A 17,841-nucleotide genomic window follows, 5' to 3' on the forward strand; every position below is an offset into this window, starting at 1 on the left:
TTGGACGTGCAGATGATGCTGAGGAATCTGCAATTAAAGCAAGAAAGAAGATTTCAAATTGCATAGTAGAGTGGCAAGCTATTTGATAGCTTGCGCACACTTTTCATTGGGACAATTTGAATTTGGAGCTGGAAGGACTACACAATCAAAATATCACACCTATACTGCCATGTTTTATTTCAATAACATGACAGAGAGTCAAAAGGCAAATATGGGTAAATATGAAATAAGATTGATGAGAATGTTATCTGTCAATGACGGTCTTTCGGGAATTGATTTTGATTTTCGTACAATGATATCCAAATTGCCCAGGATTTTTGAACTCACTACAGGAATTGAGATACCTCCAGAAGTTAAGCAAGTTACACAACAAGATGTGTCACTTGCGAATATTGGAGATTATTTGAAAATTGTAGATATTATGGTATTTAAATTGTCAGAGCACTATCAAGCAGAAACCAACAATGTACATACTCAACTGATTGAAACAAGTGCCAAATTAATTTTAAATGGTCTCAGACTTGCTGTTCTACTCAAGTCTGGATACGATAGAAGTGTAATTGAAGAAGGAGCACTAAGAATTACATATAATGGAGAGAGTAATTTTGGTCTACCAATTCACACCTTGCCCTACATGGCATTGGCTTCTAAATTTCACTTGCAGATTGTAAAGAATATTGAACAAAGCCTCATTAAGAATAATCGAGATAATATTCTCCCTGATGGTCAAACTGGACCTGTTGACTATTACGTAATATTGGAAAAGGATTTAAACCTTCTCAGGGAAATGGGATTGAAATATAAACGAGTGCAGGTTTATTATGGACATTTAATAGAAGAAATGGAAATGATTTTAAGAGTGAAACGATCACGAACTGAGGTTACCATACCACTAGAAGAGAATTTAGGAATTTCAAGTGATGAATCATTTTTAAACATATTCAAGGACGTTTTTGGTTTTAATTTTGATGGATTTTACTAAATACTAGTAACTTTATATCAAATTATTCAATAATTTTATTCAAAATAATAACCAAACATGACATCAAATTTTGAAGAAATAGGATTCGTTGTTGACAAGACCAACTTTCTTGCCTTGATATCAATGACGAATACCTTTCCGGTAGATGCCATAATGTAGTAATATCCATTCAATGAGGAATACGAAACAATATGATTAGAATTAAGACCAGTACCTGGGATTGAAAACCTTTCAACTTTTGTAGTGCTTGCATCAATAGTGATCAAGTCAACAGAATCATCTGAAGTTACTGGATAGTAAAGACCAATAACTAAATCCAAACTTGAATCATAATCAAAATCACCAAATTCACTGAATTGATCCTCCAAAACAATGGCAGAAATCTTGTCATTCTTAATATCGAATTTGAGAATTCTGTTATGACCTGGAATCCATCCACCATCATTCACAACCATATAAAAAACATTTCTATTGAAATCAAAAGCACTGTAACTAGTTCGTACAGGAGTGAATGATTGATTCATCATTCTGTCAATCTCCATCACATAATTAATTTGTCCATTATTTTGAGGAGAAACAGTAGCAAGTAAATAATTACGATCCTTAATCAAAACAACCAAATTATCAGTTTTTGGATTATATTCCATATTTACAATATTTTGATTAATTGGAATTTGTTGTTTAACACTCAAAGACTTTCTATCAATATTATAAAGAATAGAATTGGTAAAGAGATGAATTAAATTATCCTTTCTATTCACAGAAGATGTTAAACCATATTGACTCTTGAAAGGTAATTGTTGTGATGATTGAATTGTAAACTGTGGTAAAGACATGGACACGAGAGTGGTGTTTCCACCATTAGCTTCTGTTGTCACTAGTGAAACTAATTGACCTCCGAGTTGGGCAAAGACTGTTTGTTTATCACCAACAAGAAAACAGCAACAAACAAAAAGAACAGCCAGTGAAATAGTACCTATCGATCTAGACATTTTTTAAAGTTGATAAATTCATCAATGAGATTCTCGGAGCCACTACTAATTTAATAAAACTGCGGATTATTCAAAACTCCGCTCCCACATATTACAAGCCGATTCTCCTTAAACATACAAGAATATCATAAGGAGTTGTAAAACAGCAGGGGTTTCACAGTAGTTCAATTTATGGCTTTATTTGATCCTTTGTAGCTTTCCTTGGTTCATTTCTTAATGCCAAATCATAAAGTGGTTTGTCTTCCATTTGCTTCCAATCAAAGAGTAAATAGGCGAGAAATTCCAATAATTGTACATTGATTCTAATCATGGCAGATTCATCTTGTGGTGAAGGATTTTGTTGTTGGGGAATTAATTTCAATTTGGCAAGAATCTTATCTCCTAACTTTCTTTTAAGAATGAGTTTTCTTGTTTTCTCAGGTACTTGAGCGATGAGTGGTGTGCAGATTGATGGTTTTTTCAATCTTCTTGAATGGAGACGTTTCATGGTTTGAGTCATGAGTTGATACTTGTGACAATTAAAAATAACACCATACTTGCTAGAAACAAAGTCATTATGACTCTCACTGATAAATGAAATATCTGTCAATAGGGCACCAAGGAATGGAACGAGCAATTCTGATTCTTTTGCTATTGCTTCCTGTCTTAGGCCTTTCACTGTACATTTTTCTGATATGGTTGTTACCATTGAATGTAATTCTTTTCCTAAAAGTTCTTGACATCTGGCAAGAGTAAATTTGTTACTTCCAAGAGCTGAAGAATTTATGGTACTCGTACAAATCATGGTAGTACTAAAATCATTGACACTAAAACTCAATGCCTTAATTTGTTCAATCTTTTCCAATATCTGTGAACGCTTTTCTAGAGATGGCTCAGAAAGGCAGGAAACTAGGAGGTAATTACTCAAATTATTGAAAATATTGCAGAGCTTTTTAAGAACCATGAATCTAGTCTGTGAAGGGTCGTAGTTTTGTGGAGAGCTAGACTTGTATACAAGTGTTCTACTTTCAAATAAGCTGACATGTCTGAACAAGTAGTCCATCAGTATAAATTGATGAAAGACAAAATCTTCTACTGTACATAAAGGAGGTGAATTTTCACTTTGAGAAATGAAAATACTTTTTGATTCCAATGTTGCTGAAACGAATGGGTTATTCTCTGGTGTTGGTAGTTGAGATGAGGTAGTATTACTTGGTTGAATGGAGCGAGAGAGAATTAGATCATTCATCATGGAAGAGCACTCAAAATCCAATGAATCTTTGGTCATATCAATAAGCTTGAAGAGTTTGATACATTTTTTGTGAATGACATTATCACCATTTGAAAAACTACAATGACAAAGAGCATAGGAGGCAAAAGCTTCGACCAATTCAATCATATGGACCTCGCACAACGCACCATTGGTTCTATAAAAATCAAGAGTGGAATATCTTTTGAATCCAAAATCCTTAATCCAAATAAATAGCACATCCAATAAAACCTCAACTTCAAATAGGTATTGCTTGAAAAAATCATGCCTCACCTCTGGATTATTTTGAACTTGAGCACGAATGAATGACTTTTCAATATTTGGGAAGCATCTCATCCATAACTTTTCATGATTTTCAGTATCTAATGTAAAGACTCTCTCAAATAATTTGTACAAGAGCATTTCTGGAGTGATTTTTGATGCTGCAATATTGGAAATCATTGATTCATAAACACCTTCTGGTGTGTTGATATCATTGTAATTCTTTTGCTTGTTATCCTTTTGAAGATTCAGTGAAGCGTTGCACAATTTGCACAACTCATTATATACGAGTGGTTGCTGTGAGACCATGTAGAAGAATTGAAGATAGAGATTGCAATAAGTGTCGTGTCTTTCCTGAAGTGTACGCTTAAAAATCTCAGAAGGACTTTCAGTGATGGCAATGGCTGAGAAGAATAGAGGCGACTCTGACAATATGTCATCAGCATTAGGGGAAGTTATCGATGAGGTATCTGGACTTGCATTTGGAGTCTTGGTGTTAAAGAGAGCCCCTAACTTTTTCTTGGTCGAATTGGCCTTCTCTGATGAAGCCACACTACCACGAGGTGTCAGAGAATTGGATCGTTTCTTTCTCAAATCATTCATAATCTTCCAATGATCTTGTGCCCAAATATTAATCTTGATTTGTGATTCCCATTCTTGTTTTTCTCTTTCATTCAATGCAAATAATTTTTCATCTTCAGAACTGTTGGCCAATTGATTCATTAAATCCTGTCTTACAATTCTCGAATGCATAAGTGAACAAAATTTGTACAAAATTCCACTTGATGCCTCCTCACCTGAAAAATCTCTAGCAACAAAGTGATGAATGAGTGCTACCTGAGAGAGTGTATTATTAACTTGTAGAGAAGATGCCTTTTTCTGAGAGTTTGGTAAATTTACCATTATGGTTGACCTTCTCTCCCTCGATGTCACATGAGCATTCACTTCATCACCTTCCACACCTATTATACAAGTATCATAATCTGCATCAATGAGAATGGTTGCCCATCTTTTACAGACCCATCTCAAACTACATCGTTGTTCACTTCTCGAAATGAAACTAAATATGAAAGGCATTAAATCGAATTTCTCCCACCATCCAATTGAGGAATGTTGATTAATGGCTGTCATCTTTTTAGCCTTTCCATTTGATGAACCATGTCCAATATTCGTAATTTGAAATGATTTCTCCCTGAAAAAGTTAATTACATTATTCTTGGTTTGAGGAAGACCTTCAGAGAAGGAATTTGAAGAATTGGAATGATCGGAAGTGGTCGATCTTCCAGAGAAGGTTCTTGGAGTTTTAGAATCAGCACTGGTAGGTGTTGGTGTTGAGTAGCAAGCGTCCATTGTTGTTGTTGATGTTATTGAATTTGGTGAGAGTGCTCTATTTAAATTGGTTGAATTATTTGAAACTGTTGGTAGAAAAGTTGGAAGTGAGAGTGATGGTAAATCGTCTTCTGAAATTCTAAATTGTTCGGGAAGAGGTTGCAAGTAGTGTAATGATGTCGAGGTGGAGGACTGTTTAGCAGTGCTGGATGCCTTACCAACTTGAAGTAAATTCATAGAGGCTGCTTCTCTATACAATTGTTTTCCTTCTGTTGTCGTTGCTGTTTGATTGTTATTATTACTATTATTGCTATTGTTATTACTACCATTAGTATTATTAGATGGTGTGGGCTGATTATCCACAATGATATTTGGATTATTTACTTGGTGATGATGATTGGATTCTTCTCCACTCGATAAAGAATGATGATGAGTGAATCGAGAGGGTGAATTTGCTTCATTATTATTAGTACTATTTGTTGTACTCTTGGAACGTATTCGGGGAGAGGAAGCAGCTGAAGATGATGCTCTTCTTCTTCCATTTCCAGTGTTAGGTGATGAAGATGATGAATTTTCATGATAACAAGTAGTACCATTAGTAGTATTAGTATTGTTATTATTCATATTAGATTGAAAAGCATGAACATCTCCAACATAGAATGTCGAATTAATCAATTCATCCGGATTATTAGAACCACTCGATTCCAAATACGAAGAGGGTGAAGAATTCAATAGGAATTGAATCAGAGTTTGTGGTATCGATCCAACCCTTCTCAACTCTCCATCATTATCATTGGATGCAACAACATTACCCGATGTTAGTGGTGATAGAGGTGAAGAGGGCAAAACAGGTGAGCCGACTGAAGAAGCATTTTCTCGTAAGTTTGTTGGCGGGAGGAATGTAGTGTTGCTTTGTGGACTGTTTGCTAGAGAATTCGTTCTTCTCTTGCTGGTAGACATTCTTCTAGTTGATATAATAAACGTGTGTTGGAGAAGCAACCAAACAGACTGAAAGAGATCTGGAGTTGATGATGTTTTTTTGGTGAATGTTGACAGAATTTAAAACTAGACAGGAGGGAACTGCCCACATCACACCTCTCTTTCCAACAGTTGCTAATGTCTCATCTTTCGTGGGGCGTGTGGCAATAAAAGGATTGCACTTGTGTCAATAACTCTCAGCTTTCTCTGTTTGGTCAGTAAATGGTATTGATAATGACATTGCTCTGGCAATCTAGATGGAAAGAAGAGCTCTGTTGAGAAATGATAATAAATTAAAATTGTTTATGATGAAAGGTTTAAATTAATTGCAAACCATTTACTTTTCATAGACCCATTGGGCGTTGGCAAGTTCATAATTGGCAACTTCTTCAGGCTTGAACCAGAGGTTGATTTCATCTTTAGCAGTTTCAACAGAATCAGAACCATGGACACTATTTCTACCGACTGTTGTTGTTATAAATCAAGATGATGAATATGGATGAAAATATATAATGATGGAGCAGAATAATATAGGTGATCCAATATTATTAAGAGCCGCAATGGTATCATATTGTATCATAGTAGAAATAATAATAGAATTAGAAAAACACAAAATGACAAGAAATATTACTTACCATCAACAGAGAGATCACCACGAATAGTTCCTGGTGGAGCAACAAGTGGATTGGTGGCACCAATCATGACACGAGAATAGGAAATAACACCCTTACCCTCTATAGTTGAATAATATGATGAAGAAACAAATTCATACAAATCAACAAACAACAAATTGTGAGCATCGAAAAAGTGTTAATAACAAGATCGTTAGAACAAACAAAATATAATAAGAAAATACTAACCAGCAACAATACAGACGAGTGGAAGACCAGTCATGTAATCAACCAAACCAGCAAAGAATGGTCTACCCTTCAAGTCATGGTAGTGAGCTTCAATTTGTTGACGAGTTGGAGTAACCATCTTCAAACCAACAATCTTGTAACCCTTCTTTTCGAGTCTGCCGAGAATTTCAGAAATGTTACCACGTTGAATAGCGTCATACTTGATAGCCATGAAGGTTCTTTCATGTCTAGTACCAGCAACACCTTGTGGTGGGAGACCTTCAGCAACCAATTGAGCCTTGTTTTGATTCTTGCCGTAGAGGGTAGCAGATACAAGGATAGCAGCACTAATAACACCGACCTTTCCAATTCTTGACAACATTTTTTTTCGAAAACAATTTTAATATTTTATTGTTGAATATAATTTTTAACGGTGCAAGTACACACCTAGAATCTTTCAGGACCTTATTAGTAATTTCGCGAGTTTAATTTGCACTCCTGAAAACTACAGAGACAGTTGTTTTGCTTAATAGCAAAGGACGTTGAAAACTAAGGAATCAATGTTTCACATTTGAATTTTACACTTTGGAATCATATTGATGAACATCTTGAGAGGTCAGAACAACTTGAGTTGGTTCTGGTGGTTGATAGACAACAACACCAGCCTCAGCAGAAAAGTAATTGCAAGCAACAGTTGGTTCTTGTGCCACTACTGTTGCAGTATTAGATGATAACGGTTGCATGGTTGGAGAATAGTATTGAACTGTGCTCATGGTTTGAATCTTTTGTGGTTCAATATAGGCAATAATTGGCACACCTCTTCTCCTTCTGTGAATTATTGATCCAATCACTACACATAGAGCCAATAGTAAGCAAATGGCAAAGCTAGCCATCACAATACCAAAGATTGTCCCCAAGTAAGGTGCATCATCTTCCACATTGAACAGATTAATGACCAAACGACACAATTCACTCTCCACACATTGAATATGAAGATAGAATGGAACATAGTGTTTCTCATCTAGTTCAGGTACGTCGTTTGGAACATCAATTTCCAACATCTTATAATTCAATGAAGAGAGAGTGTAAGGAGTAAACTGAACTTGTTCAGTATTATTAAAGGCGAATCCAACATGAATTGTTTGTGAGCCTCCAATTTGTTGATTAACATTTCCGCTCATCAATACTAGATTGTTGTGCTTTCCCTTACGAACTTGTTTTTGACTAAAGAACCTCTGAAATCCATAGGATGGGATGTAAACAGTTCTTTTTCCAATGTTCAATGTTTCAAATCCAATTGTCATTTCAAAATCAACTGTAAATTCTGTTGGTGCTGTGAATATTAAATAATCTCCTGATGATGAAGTTCCTGTAATGATAACAACCTTATCTGTCTCTCTTGATGAATATTTAATAATGCCATTGTAGACTACTGATGTGTTTGTATTCGTATCAGAGAAGGGAGATGTTCCGACAGATATCGGCAAACTCGAATTAAAAGATAATGTATACATTCCAGCAAAGTACTTGTTAGATGAGGCGATTGCATATTGTGCTCGTACAATAGTTATAACTGAGGTAAATGGAAGAGATAAAATACAGATCAACACAATGATCATTAGATAGAGTACACTTTGTCGCTGATGCTTAAACAGCTGCGTTGATGAATTAATGGTGGACAATCTCTGAAATAAAAACATTATTGATTGATAAGGCATTTTTTTTTATAGTTGTTAAGGTTTTGTTTTTGTTCGTAACAGCAGCAGTAATGCAACTAATTGACTTTTCGTTTTTGGTGGCGCAGTTTTAAATATGCAATCAGAGAATCTTCAAAATTCTCTCTGAATTTATAATATTCAAGATAAAAATATGATTTTATTTACTTTGAAAAGTAAGGATCTTTGAGGATATCCTTGGCACTTGGTCTTGATGATGAATCTTTGGTGAGCATTTTCAAACAGATGGAAATGAGTTCTTCTGAATAATTAGAAGTTTGTTTCATCTTGTCGTGGAGAATTTCACAAACTTGTTTTTCATCCTTTGAGAGGTACATGTGACTGATGGCTGTTGTGTTATCCTTTGTCATGAGTTGGTAGATTGTTACTCCCAAACTCCAAATATCAGTATTGGAATTATAACTAGCTCCCAATCCAAGTTCAGGACTCATGTCTTTAGAAGAATGGTTAAATATCTTACAATGAAATTGAAAAAACTTACAAAGTGGAGTTCCTGCATATGATTGCATAGCTGATGCATGATTGTCCTTTGCAAGACCAAAATCAGCAAGAATAGTATGAATACTTGTATCATCAATACTCTTAATGAAAATATTGGACAATTTAACATCACGATGGATGGCCTTCAAATTGGAGTGAACAAAATCCAAAGCACTACACATTTGATACACTATTTGTTTGACAATGACTTCACCACAGAAAGGAGTTTCAGGTTTGATGAATGCAGATAAATCTCCCTTCTCATAAAATTCCATATCCATGCAGAGAATTTCCTGCTTGTCCACAAATAAATCATTCACTTTCAGAATATTTGGATGACTGATATTCATCAATTGCATTCCTTCTTTCATGATTGCGTTCAACTCTCCAAAGCTTTTAAATTTAATAATTTTCAGAGCTTTGGTCTTGTTTGTTTTGGTGTCAAATGCTTTTTTTGAAATATTAGAAACTAATCAAATAATAATACAAACCTTTGAAGACACTTCCAAATGCTCCTTGTCCAATCTTGGTTAATTCTTTGTATCTAGAGAGAGGATCAAATGTTGCTTCACTATTTGTAACAGAAGACATGCTACTGCTGAGAGGTCTGAAAAAGCTGTCATCTGTTGGGAAATCAGAAATTTGATCAAAAGTGCTGGCATTAGCATCCTTCATTTCAAAGTTTTGACGAGATTTCACAACAGAATTGGTTACAGTTGATCCTTGTTTCTTGAGTTTCATATAAGCAATCACAAATGCAACAATTACAACTATCAAAATTGTAATGAACAGCACAACTAACACAGGTACAAGAACTGCAATAAGAACGATTTGTCCATTATTGCTATCCACTCTTCCACCACTAGTACTTGTTGAATTCAAAGTTACTGGAGTTGAAATTAAACATTGAGAACCACTCCATGTAGAAGAACATTGACAAGTATCTGGAGCAATACAGCTTCCTTGAAGTGGGCCACCACATGAACTCGATCCAACAGCTCCATAACAAATTGGTGTACATGTTGTAATGTTCAAAGAATATCCACTATCACAATATGGTGTTAGTTTGTAAATATTTCTCCTTTCAGAAACGTAGAGCTCTCCATTTTCTCCATAAATAATACGAGAGGGATCAGCAGAAAGGACTATTGTTGTTGATAAATTAAAAAATAAAAGAGGAATAACCACTTACATGGCAGTGTAATGTTTGTGAAAGTACCACCAGTTTGGAAACGAGAAACTCCCAAACTTCCTCCCACAAAAATAGTTCCATCAGAAGCAATGGCTAAACCAGTTTTTTTAACAGTTCCTATTATTTCATTATGTAAGATTAATCTATTATTTGGAAATACTAACCGAGGTAATTAATGGAAGTTGAGGTTATAGTTTTGAGATAGTAACTGGTATCGTCCAAGAAATAAATTCGCTTATCAAGAGGTGAAACTGTCATGGCATTGGCGAAAACTGGTGAATCAAGAGGGACTGATGGAGATGTTTTACTAACACTTTGTGAGCCTCCAGCAACTGTGGTCACCATTCTCGTCGAAAATGAAATCTTTCTAATCTTTGCAGTGGCCAAATCAAAATAGTACAAATATTCGTTATCAACTGCTATTCTATAACAATTCATAGTAGTATTGAGTGCAGGAATATTTTCTGCAAAGTTGGAACTACTGGACGATCCGGCAAATATTGAAATGGATTTGTTTGAGGGATCAATCATACGGATACTTTGAAAAGAAGAAGAATAAATAATGCCATTCTTAATTACAAAGTCTGAAGGAATAAGAGCAATTCGTTCGTAGGAATCAGGATTTTCGGTGGCAATACTATAAGATCCAATTACTCTTTCTATCTTTCCATCTGTTTTGATTTTGTAAATAATGTTAAAAACTGTAAAATATAATTCAGAATTCCAAAAGTACATGGTATTTCCAAAGGTATCTACTTTCATCTTGGTGGCTAATGTTTTATCTTGATTAACAATATAATTACCAACATTTCTCAGTGCTGAAAAAGCTGAATCTCCAGCTTTGAAAGTATTAATTTCATATTCAAAAGTATTAGCAACAAATATATCAGTTCCATTATCTGAATATCCAATTGCTTGTGGATTTGCGAAATCATTGGCAGAATTAATTAGATTATCTGATAGATCTTTTGTTGTGTCATATTGAAAAACGTTAGTACCAAAGGTTACCAGTAAATAGTTATTAAAAGTGGCCACTGCAGTAATTTTGTTGGTTAAAGTTAAATAAGTACTAGTTGAGTTATCAGCTAATGTGAGCATGATTCTTTTGTTTTCGCTATCTGCAGTGAAAACTCTACCATCGAATGATACTGAAACTGAGTGAGGATGCCAAAGTTGCTGATTATTTTTACCTGGTCGATTACCAACTCCAATAAGAGTCTCAATAAAACCATTTGAATTGATTCTTCTCATTTTGTTATTAAAAGTATCTGCAATATAGACAATATCTGTCATTGTTTGATTATCGTACCAAACACTCACACCAAGAGGGTTGTTCAATTTTGCACTTGTTGCCAAAATATTATCTCCATTATATCCAGGACTTCCTGTTCCAGCAATTGTTGTAATAATATTGGTAATTGGATCAATTCGTCTAATTCTATGATTGTATGTATCAGCAATGTAAATTGCTTTGGTTCCACTTGAAAAAGCAACAGCAGTTGGGTTATTGAATTGAGTATTTGAATCTAAAACAAGGCCATCTCCTGCAAATCCTGCTTCTCCTTTACCGAATGAATATACTTGTGAATTCTTAATTTGTAATATTGAGTGAGTCAAACTTTGTGTTAAATAGAGTACATTCTGAACTTTTGTTACTCCATAAGTTTTGGTCAATCTAATACTGAAAGGATCAGAGTTAAAAGATGGTTCAAAAGGAGATCCACAAAATCTTGAAATTGTACCAGTTTGAGAAAGCAAACTAATTCTATCAGCCCTACTCTCGAGAATGTACCACTCTTCAGTGAATGGATTTCTCATAATTGAACGCGGTTCATATAATTGAGCTTGAGTTGCTTGAATACTAATATTATCACTGGTGCCACCACCTGCAATTGTAGTTACCATTCCACTCAATGTGTCATATTTTCTAATTCTATTGTTACCAGTATCCGCAATGTACAACTCAGTTTCCAATTTGTTCATCCAGAGTTTAGTTGGATTATTCAAAGTGGTTGAAAGTCCACTTGAATCAGAATCAAACCCAATATTTACAGTACCAACTAGAGTTACAATAGTTCCGTTTGTCAAAATCTTTCGTATTCTGTTATTTCCGGAATCTGAAACAAAAATTTCACCACTCGATTGTGAAACATAGATTCCTTGAGGATAACTAAAAGAAGCATTCAAAGCAAGAATTCCATCTCCATAGAATGTATTGTTAGTATTTACATTTCCTGCTATTGTAGTAATAACATTAGTATTGGTATCAATCTTTCGAATAACATGATTTCCGCTATCACACACATAAAGACACTCATCAAATGCTGAATAGAAAAGACCTGTAGGATTATTCAATAGAGCACTCTTTGCCAATGAATTATCTCCTGAGAAACCTGCCGTATCTGATCCAGCCACAAAAATCGAAGGGGAAAGAAAATCGATATTAGTGGCGTAAACACCATTTCCAAAAGTATAGTAAATAAAATAGTCATTACCTGCAATTCCTTTGTATTCATAGTTGCCATTATCATTTTGGAAGATGGATATCTTTCCATCTGTCAATGACACCTTTCGAACAGCACGGCGATAATGGTCAGTGAAATAAAGACTATTCTTCTGCGATGAAAAGAACATATCGTACGGATACGCCAGAGTGGCATCAATAGCCTCACCTCCATTTCCAAATTCATCAGAATATCCAGCAAAATTCGAAACTGTATATCTAGCAAACTTTGTTTCCGCACCACCAACCACTTCAACAACAACAATGGCAACACACGACAATAACAGTACCAATAAAAGAACTGCACTACGTTGGCCAAAGAAAACCGCCCGGCAGTTGTTGTCCATTTTTTTTGTTTTTCAGATAATTGTGGAATTTTTTAGGAGGGAACTGGAAGTTGGGATTCTCTGCCTTTTTCAGAAGATATTCTTTGTGTGTTTTGATTGGTTGATAGGGCCTGTTTGTTACAAACTAACATCAAGATATTTTAACTAGTTCTAGTTCAGTTTCGAATAAATGGTGGGAAACTGTAGTTGGGTTCATAAGAAACAGTAGATGCTTTAGAGGTTAGATAATGGTTTTGAGTTTGATGGTTTGGTGGAGCATAAAGAACAGTTAGAACTGTTCCAAAACCTAAACTTGGTTTTGACCTTTCGAACAAATTGTTATTGATATTGGAAACAAATCGAATAATGGAAAGATTGAGAAGTGTAAATAATTGGAAATTGTTAGCAGATGGAATTAGAAGAGTTTGGTCTTTGTGGTGGTATCTATCATTGTTCATTCCATTTTTAGAAAAATCAAAGATTAGAATAAAATTTTGTAATGATTAATATTAGTATTCTTTAAATTAAAAAATGTCTTTTCGATTGGCAAGAGCATCAGTAAGAATAGCAACAACTGAAATCAATTCCAAGTCATTTACTGTTAGAGACCAAGGAAAACGACTTTCGTCTTCGGCACAACAACTTTCGGAAAGTTTCCACACCTTTGATAAACCAATTCATTTACTTTCTCCTCTTCATAGATCAAATAGTCATCGATTCGTTCGCTACGATTCATTCATTCACAATGAAGAATGCAGAAAAGTTTTCTTAGAGTTTCTTCAAATTTCCAAATGTGAAGAATTAGTTTTGTTTTGGGAAGAATTACATTCGTATAAGGAATGTTACAAACAATTCTATATGAAACTCAATAACAAACATGGAACTATCTATAGTCGAGGATTTGACCCGAAAAAGAAACAGAAATTGATTTTTAACTTGGTTGAGAGAGCAACATTTATTGTAAACACATACTTAACACCAAATAGTTTATTAGAATTGAATTTACATTCTAAACATAGAGTTCATGCTCCAAAAGTGATTGATTCCATTAATAATCGATTAAGAGTTGAGAAGGATGTATTCGAAATGATTAGAGAAACTCAGGAAGAAACTCAAGAATTATTGATAATAATTTTGAATGAATTGAATCCAAAATACATTTTTGGGGATGTAGAAGCAACAGTCAACTTGGATTTGAAAGATCAATTGCAATCTCATTTTCTCAAATCAGAAATTGGCGCCAAATTTGTGAAATCCAAAGGTGAAGAATTTTTTAACAATCTTTCAAAAAGTAGAGAACAAGAACAGGTTGAAGATGAATTTAAGGATTTGGTCATGTCACTTAGCAGTTTGAAATCCAAGCTTTTTCAGAATCATATGATTTGCGACTCTTTGAAAAAGAATACGAAACTTGTCATGTTTAGTTCGAATTATTCCAGTTGTATTTCAGATGATGATATTTACAGTACCATTTTATGGGAAAGAGATGATTCCGAATGGACTTCATTCCATAAGAATTATGATTCTTCTCACAAGTTTTCGTATAATTTGAGTTTATCCAAATCTTGGACTATTTCACAATCATTTCATTCAGATTTTGTAAATCCAAAACATGATCCAAGTACTTCCTCATTCAGAGTTGGTAGAGTTGACATGATTATTCCATTCGAAAGGGAGAAAGTCTTTCATGCATTTTCACAACCAGATATTCGAAAGTACATTGAAGAGGCTTTGGATATTTCCTTACTTGAATCGTATACTCAAGACTCTTTGGATGATTTAGATGATGCATCTGATTGTGTGGTAGTGTCTGGTGATGATTTCTCTGAAATTATCGATGTTTCGAATGATAGAAAGCCGAAAGGTTTATTCACATCGAAATGCTCAATGACTGTACAGAATGGAACTTCCATCTTGCAAAGATTCGAAAAAAAGAAGGTTTACGATATGAATCATACCACTTTATATGATTCAGAGCTAGATTGCATCATTCATGTGTCCAAGTCAATTGTCAAGGATTCAAAATCTGATAATCTTGGATTTTCACACTTTTTCTTTTACAGAGATAATGAATCTGGATCTGATTCCACCTACATGGTACATCTATTCAATCTGGAAAAGAAACGTATCGATTCCAAATTTAAAATGAAACAAACCATCAAGTCACGTGTCAAACGAGTGAAACAAACTTTCCATAATTATTTCTCCAAACATTCTGACGTTTCCGACCTACTTCGAACCAATGATCCTCTCTACATTGTAAATACCTTACTATTGAACAAATTTTCCAATCCACATCGTTCATGGTATCGAGAATTATTGAAAGAAACAAAAAGTATTAATTTTCAAAAAGAATTGAAATCAAATTTTACGTTGAGTTGTGAATCTTTGAAAAATAATACGAGTTTTTAATTTTATCTCTTTTAATAAAATAAAAATGTAAATAATAATGATTTCCAAATTAAGAATATATGTTTGAGTATTCGAAACAATTCATAAAGAAAACCATTTAACTGTAGTATTTACAACAAACTAACTACAGTTAAACGATCAAATTCCTAATTGGACGACTGTCAATCTCTTCATTATTTCTGTAACAAAACCTTCACATGTCAAAACGCTTGAAAAAAATGCGTCCCTATCTCAAGCATTTGTATTCCTCATCACCCAAGAAATCATCTTCAAATAACAAATCAGAAAAGATTAATACACCTTCGAATAGTTTATCCATAGTTTCGTCTAAAAAAACTTCGTCACCCAAGAAGGTTGTTATTATTGCTGAATCAGAAACGGAGAAGGAGGAGCACAAATCAAATATCGATAGGGCAAGTGATCATAAACTCATCAAACCTTCATCATTTAGAATTAAAAAGGGAATTATTCAAGATTCGAATAGAGATGATTTCCTACGAATTCATTTCGACAAGTTTCGAGAAGGTAAATTAATTTTAATTCTCAATCATTCATTCATCAAATATTGAAACAGTTCAACCTGAAGGAGAAACAAAATCATCCAATGAAACTTTATCCGAAACTTCCTTAACCAGAACAAAGAGTTCTCCAAATATGGAGAAATCAAAAACTCAACAAAAAACCGAAACAAAACGAAACCACCATCACAATCAACATCGAAATTCACTTTCCCACCAAAAAACAATTCGTCCGCTCCAACCACAAGATGAAGATAAATTAGATCTTCCATCATGTATAATGAATTCTCTATATTTGGGAGATTGTTTCCAAGCAACTAATAAGAAATCAATTGACCATTTGAAAATTACACACATTGTTAATTGTACAAAGAATGTTGAAAACAAATTTGAAAGAAATCATGAAATTTCAGATCATTCCAAATTGGAACATGTTCAAAGTATTGATTTGGACGTTTCTGAAATTAATTTAGAAGATGAATGTGTTAAAAATATGGAAAATGTTAAATTAAAAGATAATAGACAAGTGAAATATTTGAGAATTCCAATTGAAGATGTACATACTGAGGATATTTATCAATATTTTCAAGAGGCACATAATTTTATTGAAGAGGCAATGTTTGAATGTGGAATTGTACTTGTACATTGTGCTGCTGGAGTTTCTAGAAGTTCTACTATTGTAATTTCACATGTTATGAAAAAGATGGGCCTTTCTTTCATGTTTGCTTTCAATATGGTGAAGAGAAGAAGGAGAATGATCATGCCAAATGAAGGATTTTTCAATCAATTATTGGAATGGGAAAGAAAACTAAATGGTGGTAAATCAATTTCTCAATTTAAAGATGGATACATGGATTTATTGGAAATTGAACAGCAAATGTATAGTTCCTACTAATTTACTCTATCCATAGAGTGTCTATCGTTTGATAGAATAATTCCATATCAAGAGATTGTCTACTTTCTAGTCAATCACCAACTATTCCAAATTACCATTTTTGGAAAATTCTATAATTGTAAATAACAATGAACAATTCATTCACCAAATTGTATTTAACAACTGAAAATTATCTTACATTCACAATCAAAACAAAAATCAAAACATGAAAACTTTACTTTTCATTGCAATTTGTCTCTTAATTACTTGGTTGACTTTCATCAAGGCCAACAATGTTGTAATCAACAATAACCAAGAAAATGCAGCACCAACCGAAGCTTTGAAACAAAAGAGAGGTAATCCAATGCCATACTATTCACAACGTCCACACACTGATTGTTATACTTACAAACATGGTAAACCATGTCCAAAACCATCACCTTCTCCACTTCCATCTTTTGGTATTCCTGGAGGTTCTTCACCAATTGATGTGTACGTTCCAACATCTGCTTCATGTGCAAATGCATTCGCATCCATTTCTTCATACACTTTCGAATCTGGTAATCTAGTTCAATATAGACAATGTAGATCTTTAGTTTTATGTTTACAAAGATGGGTTGAACAATTGCTTCAACTTATTCTTGCTGGATTGACTCCTGGAGCTACATTTTCCAATACTCTTTCAAGTGTAGTGGTTGAATTGAATACTGCATTTGGTTATGTCAATTCAAATCTTGGTGGAATTTTATCCGAATCTGGAACAACAGTTAATCCAGTTACACCACCTAATTCTCCATGTACATTAGAATTTGCACCTGTCTTGGCAGCTAATGGTCTTGTCTATCCAAATGAATGTTCAGCTCGTGTTGCAGGAGCTCCAAATCCATACGTCAATGTCACCTTAAATGAAGGAGCTACTGCTAGTGCAGGTGCTTATTCATTGAGCGATGTTACCAATCCTAGAATTGCATTGACAGTCTTATACACTAAATATGTTGTCAAAATTTTAGGTTTCATTCAAACTTATTTGAATGAGTGCGTCTTATCAACTGAGAGTAGAGTTTTCACAAGTGGAATTTCCTCATTGAATACTGCAATTGGATTGATTTGGAGTGGAGATTACAATGCAGCAAAGAATTTGGTACTCGATTTATCAAGAAATGTTTAATT

The 17,841-nt window shown here is 34.1% G+C and overlaps 9 protein-coding genes across 9 annotated transcripts; 4 read left to right on the plus strand and 5 right to left on the minus strand.

Annotated features, from left to right (window-relative positions):
* Positions 1 to 169: 169 nt before the first annotated feature.
* Positions 170 to 1,001, plus strand: NAEGRDRAFT_57790 (uncharacterized protein; the record flags this gene model as incomplete). Its single annotated transcript, XM_002677989.1, has 1 exon — positions 170 to 1,001. The coding sequence occupies one exon, from the start codon at positions 170 to 172 to the stop codon at positions 980 to 982; it is 813 nt and encodes a 270-aa protein (XP_002678035.1). The 3' UTR covers positions 983 to 1,001.
* A 16-nt stretch (positions 1,002 to 1,017) lies between these two features.
* On the minus strand, positions 1,018 to 1,974 carry NAEGRDRAFT_66541 (uncharacterized protein; the record flags this gene model as incomplete). The annotated part of the gene is made up of 1 exon (XM_002678103.1): positions 1,018 to 1,974. The coding sequence occupies one exon, from the start codon at positions 1,972 to 1,974 to the stop codon at positions 1,018 to 1,020; it is 957 nt and encodes a 318-aa protein (XP_002678149.1).
* A 169-nt stretch (positions 1,975 to 2,143) lies between these two features.
* NAEGRDRAFT_66542 (rasGEF domain-containing protein) lies at positions 2,144 to 5,773 on the minus strand (the record flags this gene model as incomplete). The annotated part of the gene is made up of 1 exon (XM_002678104.1): positions 2,144 to 5,773. The coding sequence occupies one exon, from the start codon at positions 5,771 to 5,773 to the stop codon at positions 2,144 to 2,146; it is 3,630 nt and encodes a 1,209-aa protein (XP_002678150.1).
* A 355-nt stretch (positions 5,774 to 6,128) lies between these two features.
* NAEGRDRAFT_60551 (nucleoside diphosphate kinase) lies at positions 6,129 to 6,862 on the minus strand (the record flags this gene model as incomplete). The annotated part of the gene is made up of 3 exons (XM_002678105.1): positions 6,129 to 6,256; positions 6,427 to 6,525; positions 6,652 to 6,862. The coding sequence occupies 3 exons, from the start codon at positions 6,860 to 6,862 to the stop codon at positions 6,129 to 6,131; spliced, it is 438 nt and encodes a 145-aa protein (XP_002678151.1).
* Positions 6,863 to 7,208: 346 nt separating this feature from the next.
* NAEGRDRAFT_66544 (uncharacterized protein) lies at positions 7,209 to 8,348 on the minus strand (the record flags this gene model as incomplete). Its single annotated transcript, XM_002678106.1, has 1 exon — positions 7,209 to 8,348. The coding sequence occupies one exon, from the start codon at positions 8,346 to 8,348 to the stop codon at positions 7,209 to 7,211; it is 1,140 nt and encodes a 379-aa protein (XP_002678152.1).
* Positions 8,349 to 8,485: 137 nt separating this feature from the next.
* Positions 8,486 to 12,888, minus strand: NAEGRDRAFT_79428 (serine/threonine protein kinase; the record flags this gene model as incomplete). Its single annotated transcript, XM_002678107.1, has 5 exons — positions 8,486 to 8,799; positions 8,848 to 9,294; positions 9,338 to 9,991; positions 10,039 to 10,155; positions 10,203 to 12,888. The coding sequence occupies 5 exons, from the start codon at positions 12,886 to 12,888 to the stop codon at positions 8,510 to 8,512; spliced, it is 4,194 nt and encodes a 1,397-aa protein (XP_002678153.1). The 3' UTR covers positions 8,486 to 8,509.
* Positions 12,889 to 13,398: 510 nt separating this feature from the next.
* Positions 13,399 to 15,279, plus strand: NAEGRDRAFT_48408 (uncharacterized protein; the record flags this gene model as incomplete). Its single annotated transcript, XM_002677990.1, has 1 exon — positions 13,399 to 15,279. One exon carries the CDS (start codon positions 13,399 to 13,401, stop codon positions 15,277 to 15,279), a length of 1,881 nt encoding a protein of 626 aa, XP_002678036.1.
* Positions 15,280 to 15,933: 654 nt separating this feature from the next.
* NAEGRDRAFT_33056 (uncharacterized protein) lies at positions 15,934 to 16,692 on the plus strand (the record flags this gene model as incomplete). The annotated part of the gene is made up of 2 exons (XM_002677991.1): positions 15,934 to 16,162; positions 16,274 to 16,692. The coding sequence occupies 2 exons, from the start codon at positions 15,934 to 15,936 to the stop codon at positions 16,690 to 16,692; spliced, it is 648 nt and encodes a 215-aa protein (XP_002678037.1).
* A 205-nt stretch (positions 16,693 to 16,897) lies between these two features.
* Positions 16,898 to 17,839, plus strand: NAEGRDRAFT_48410 (uncharacterized protein; the record flags this gene model as incomplete). Its single annotated transcript, XM_002677992.1, has 1 exon — positions 16,898 to 17,839. The coding sequence occupies one exon, from the start codon at positions 16,898 to 16,900 to the stop codon at positions 17,837 to 17,839; it is 942 nt and encodes a 313-aa protein (XP_002678038.1).
* Between the last annotated feature and the right edge of the window lie 2 nt (positions 17,840 to 17,841).

This window comes from Naegleria gruberi (assembly GCF_000004985.1).
Source record: "Naegleria gruberi genomic scaffold NAEGRscaffold_19, whole genome shotgun sequence".
Classification (NCBI taxonomy): Eukaryota; Heterolobosea; class Eutetramitea; order Acrasida; family Naegleriidae; genus Naegleria; species Naegleria gruberi.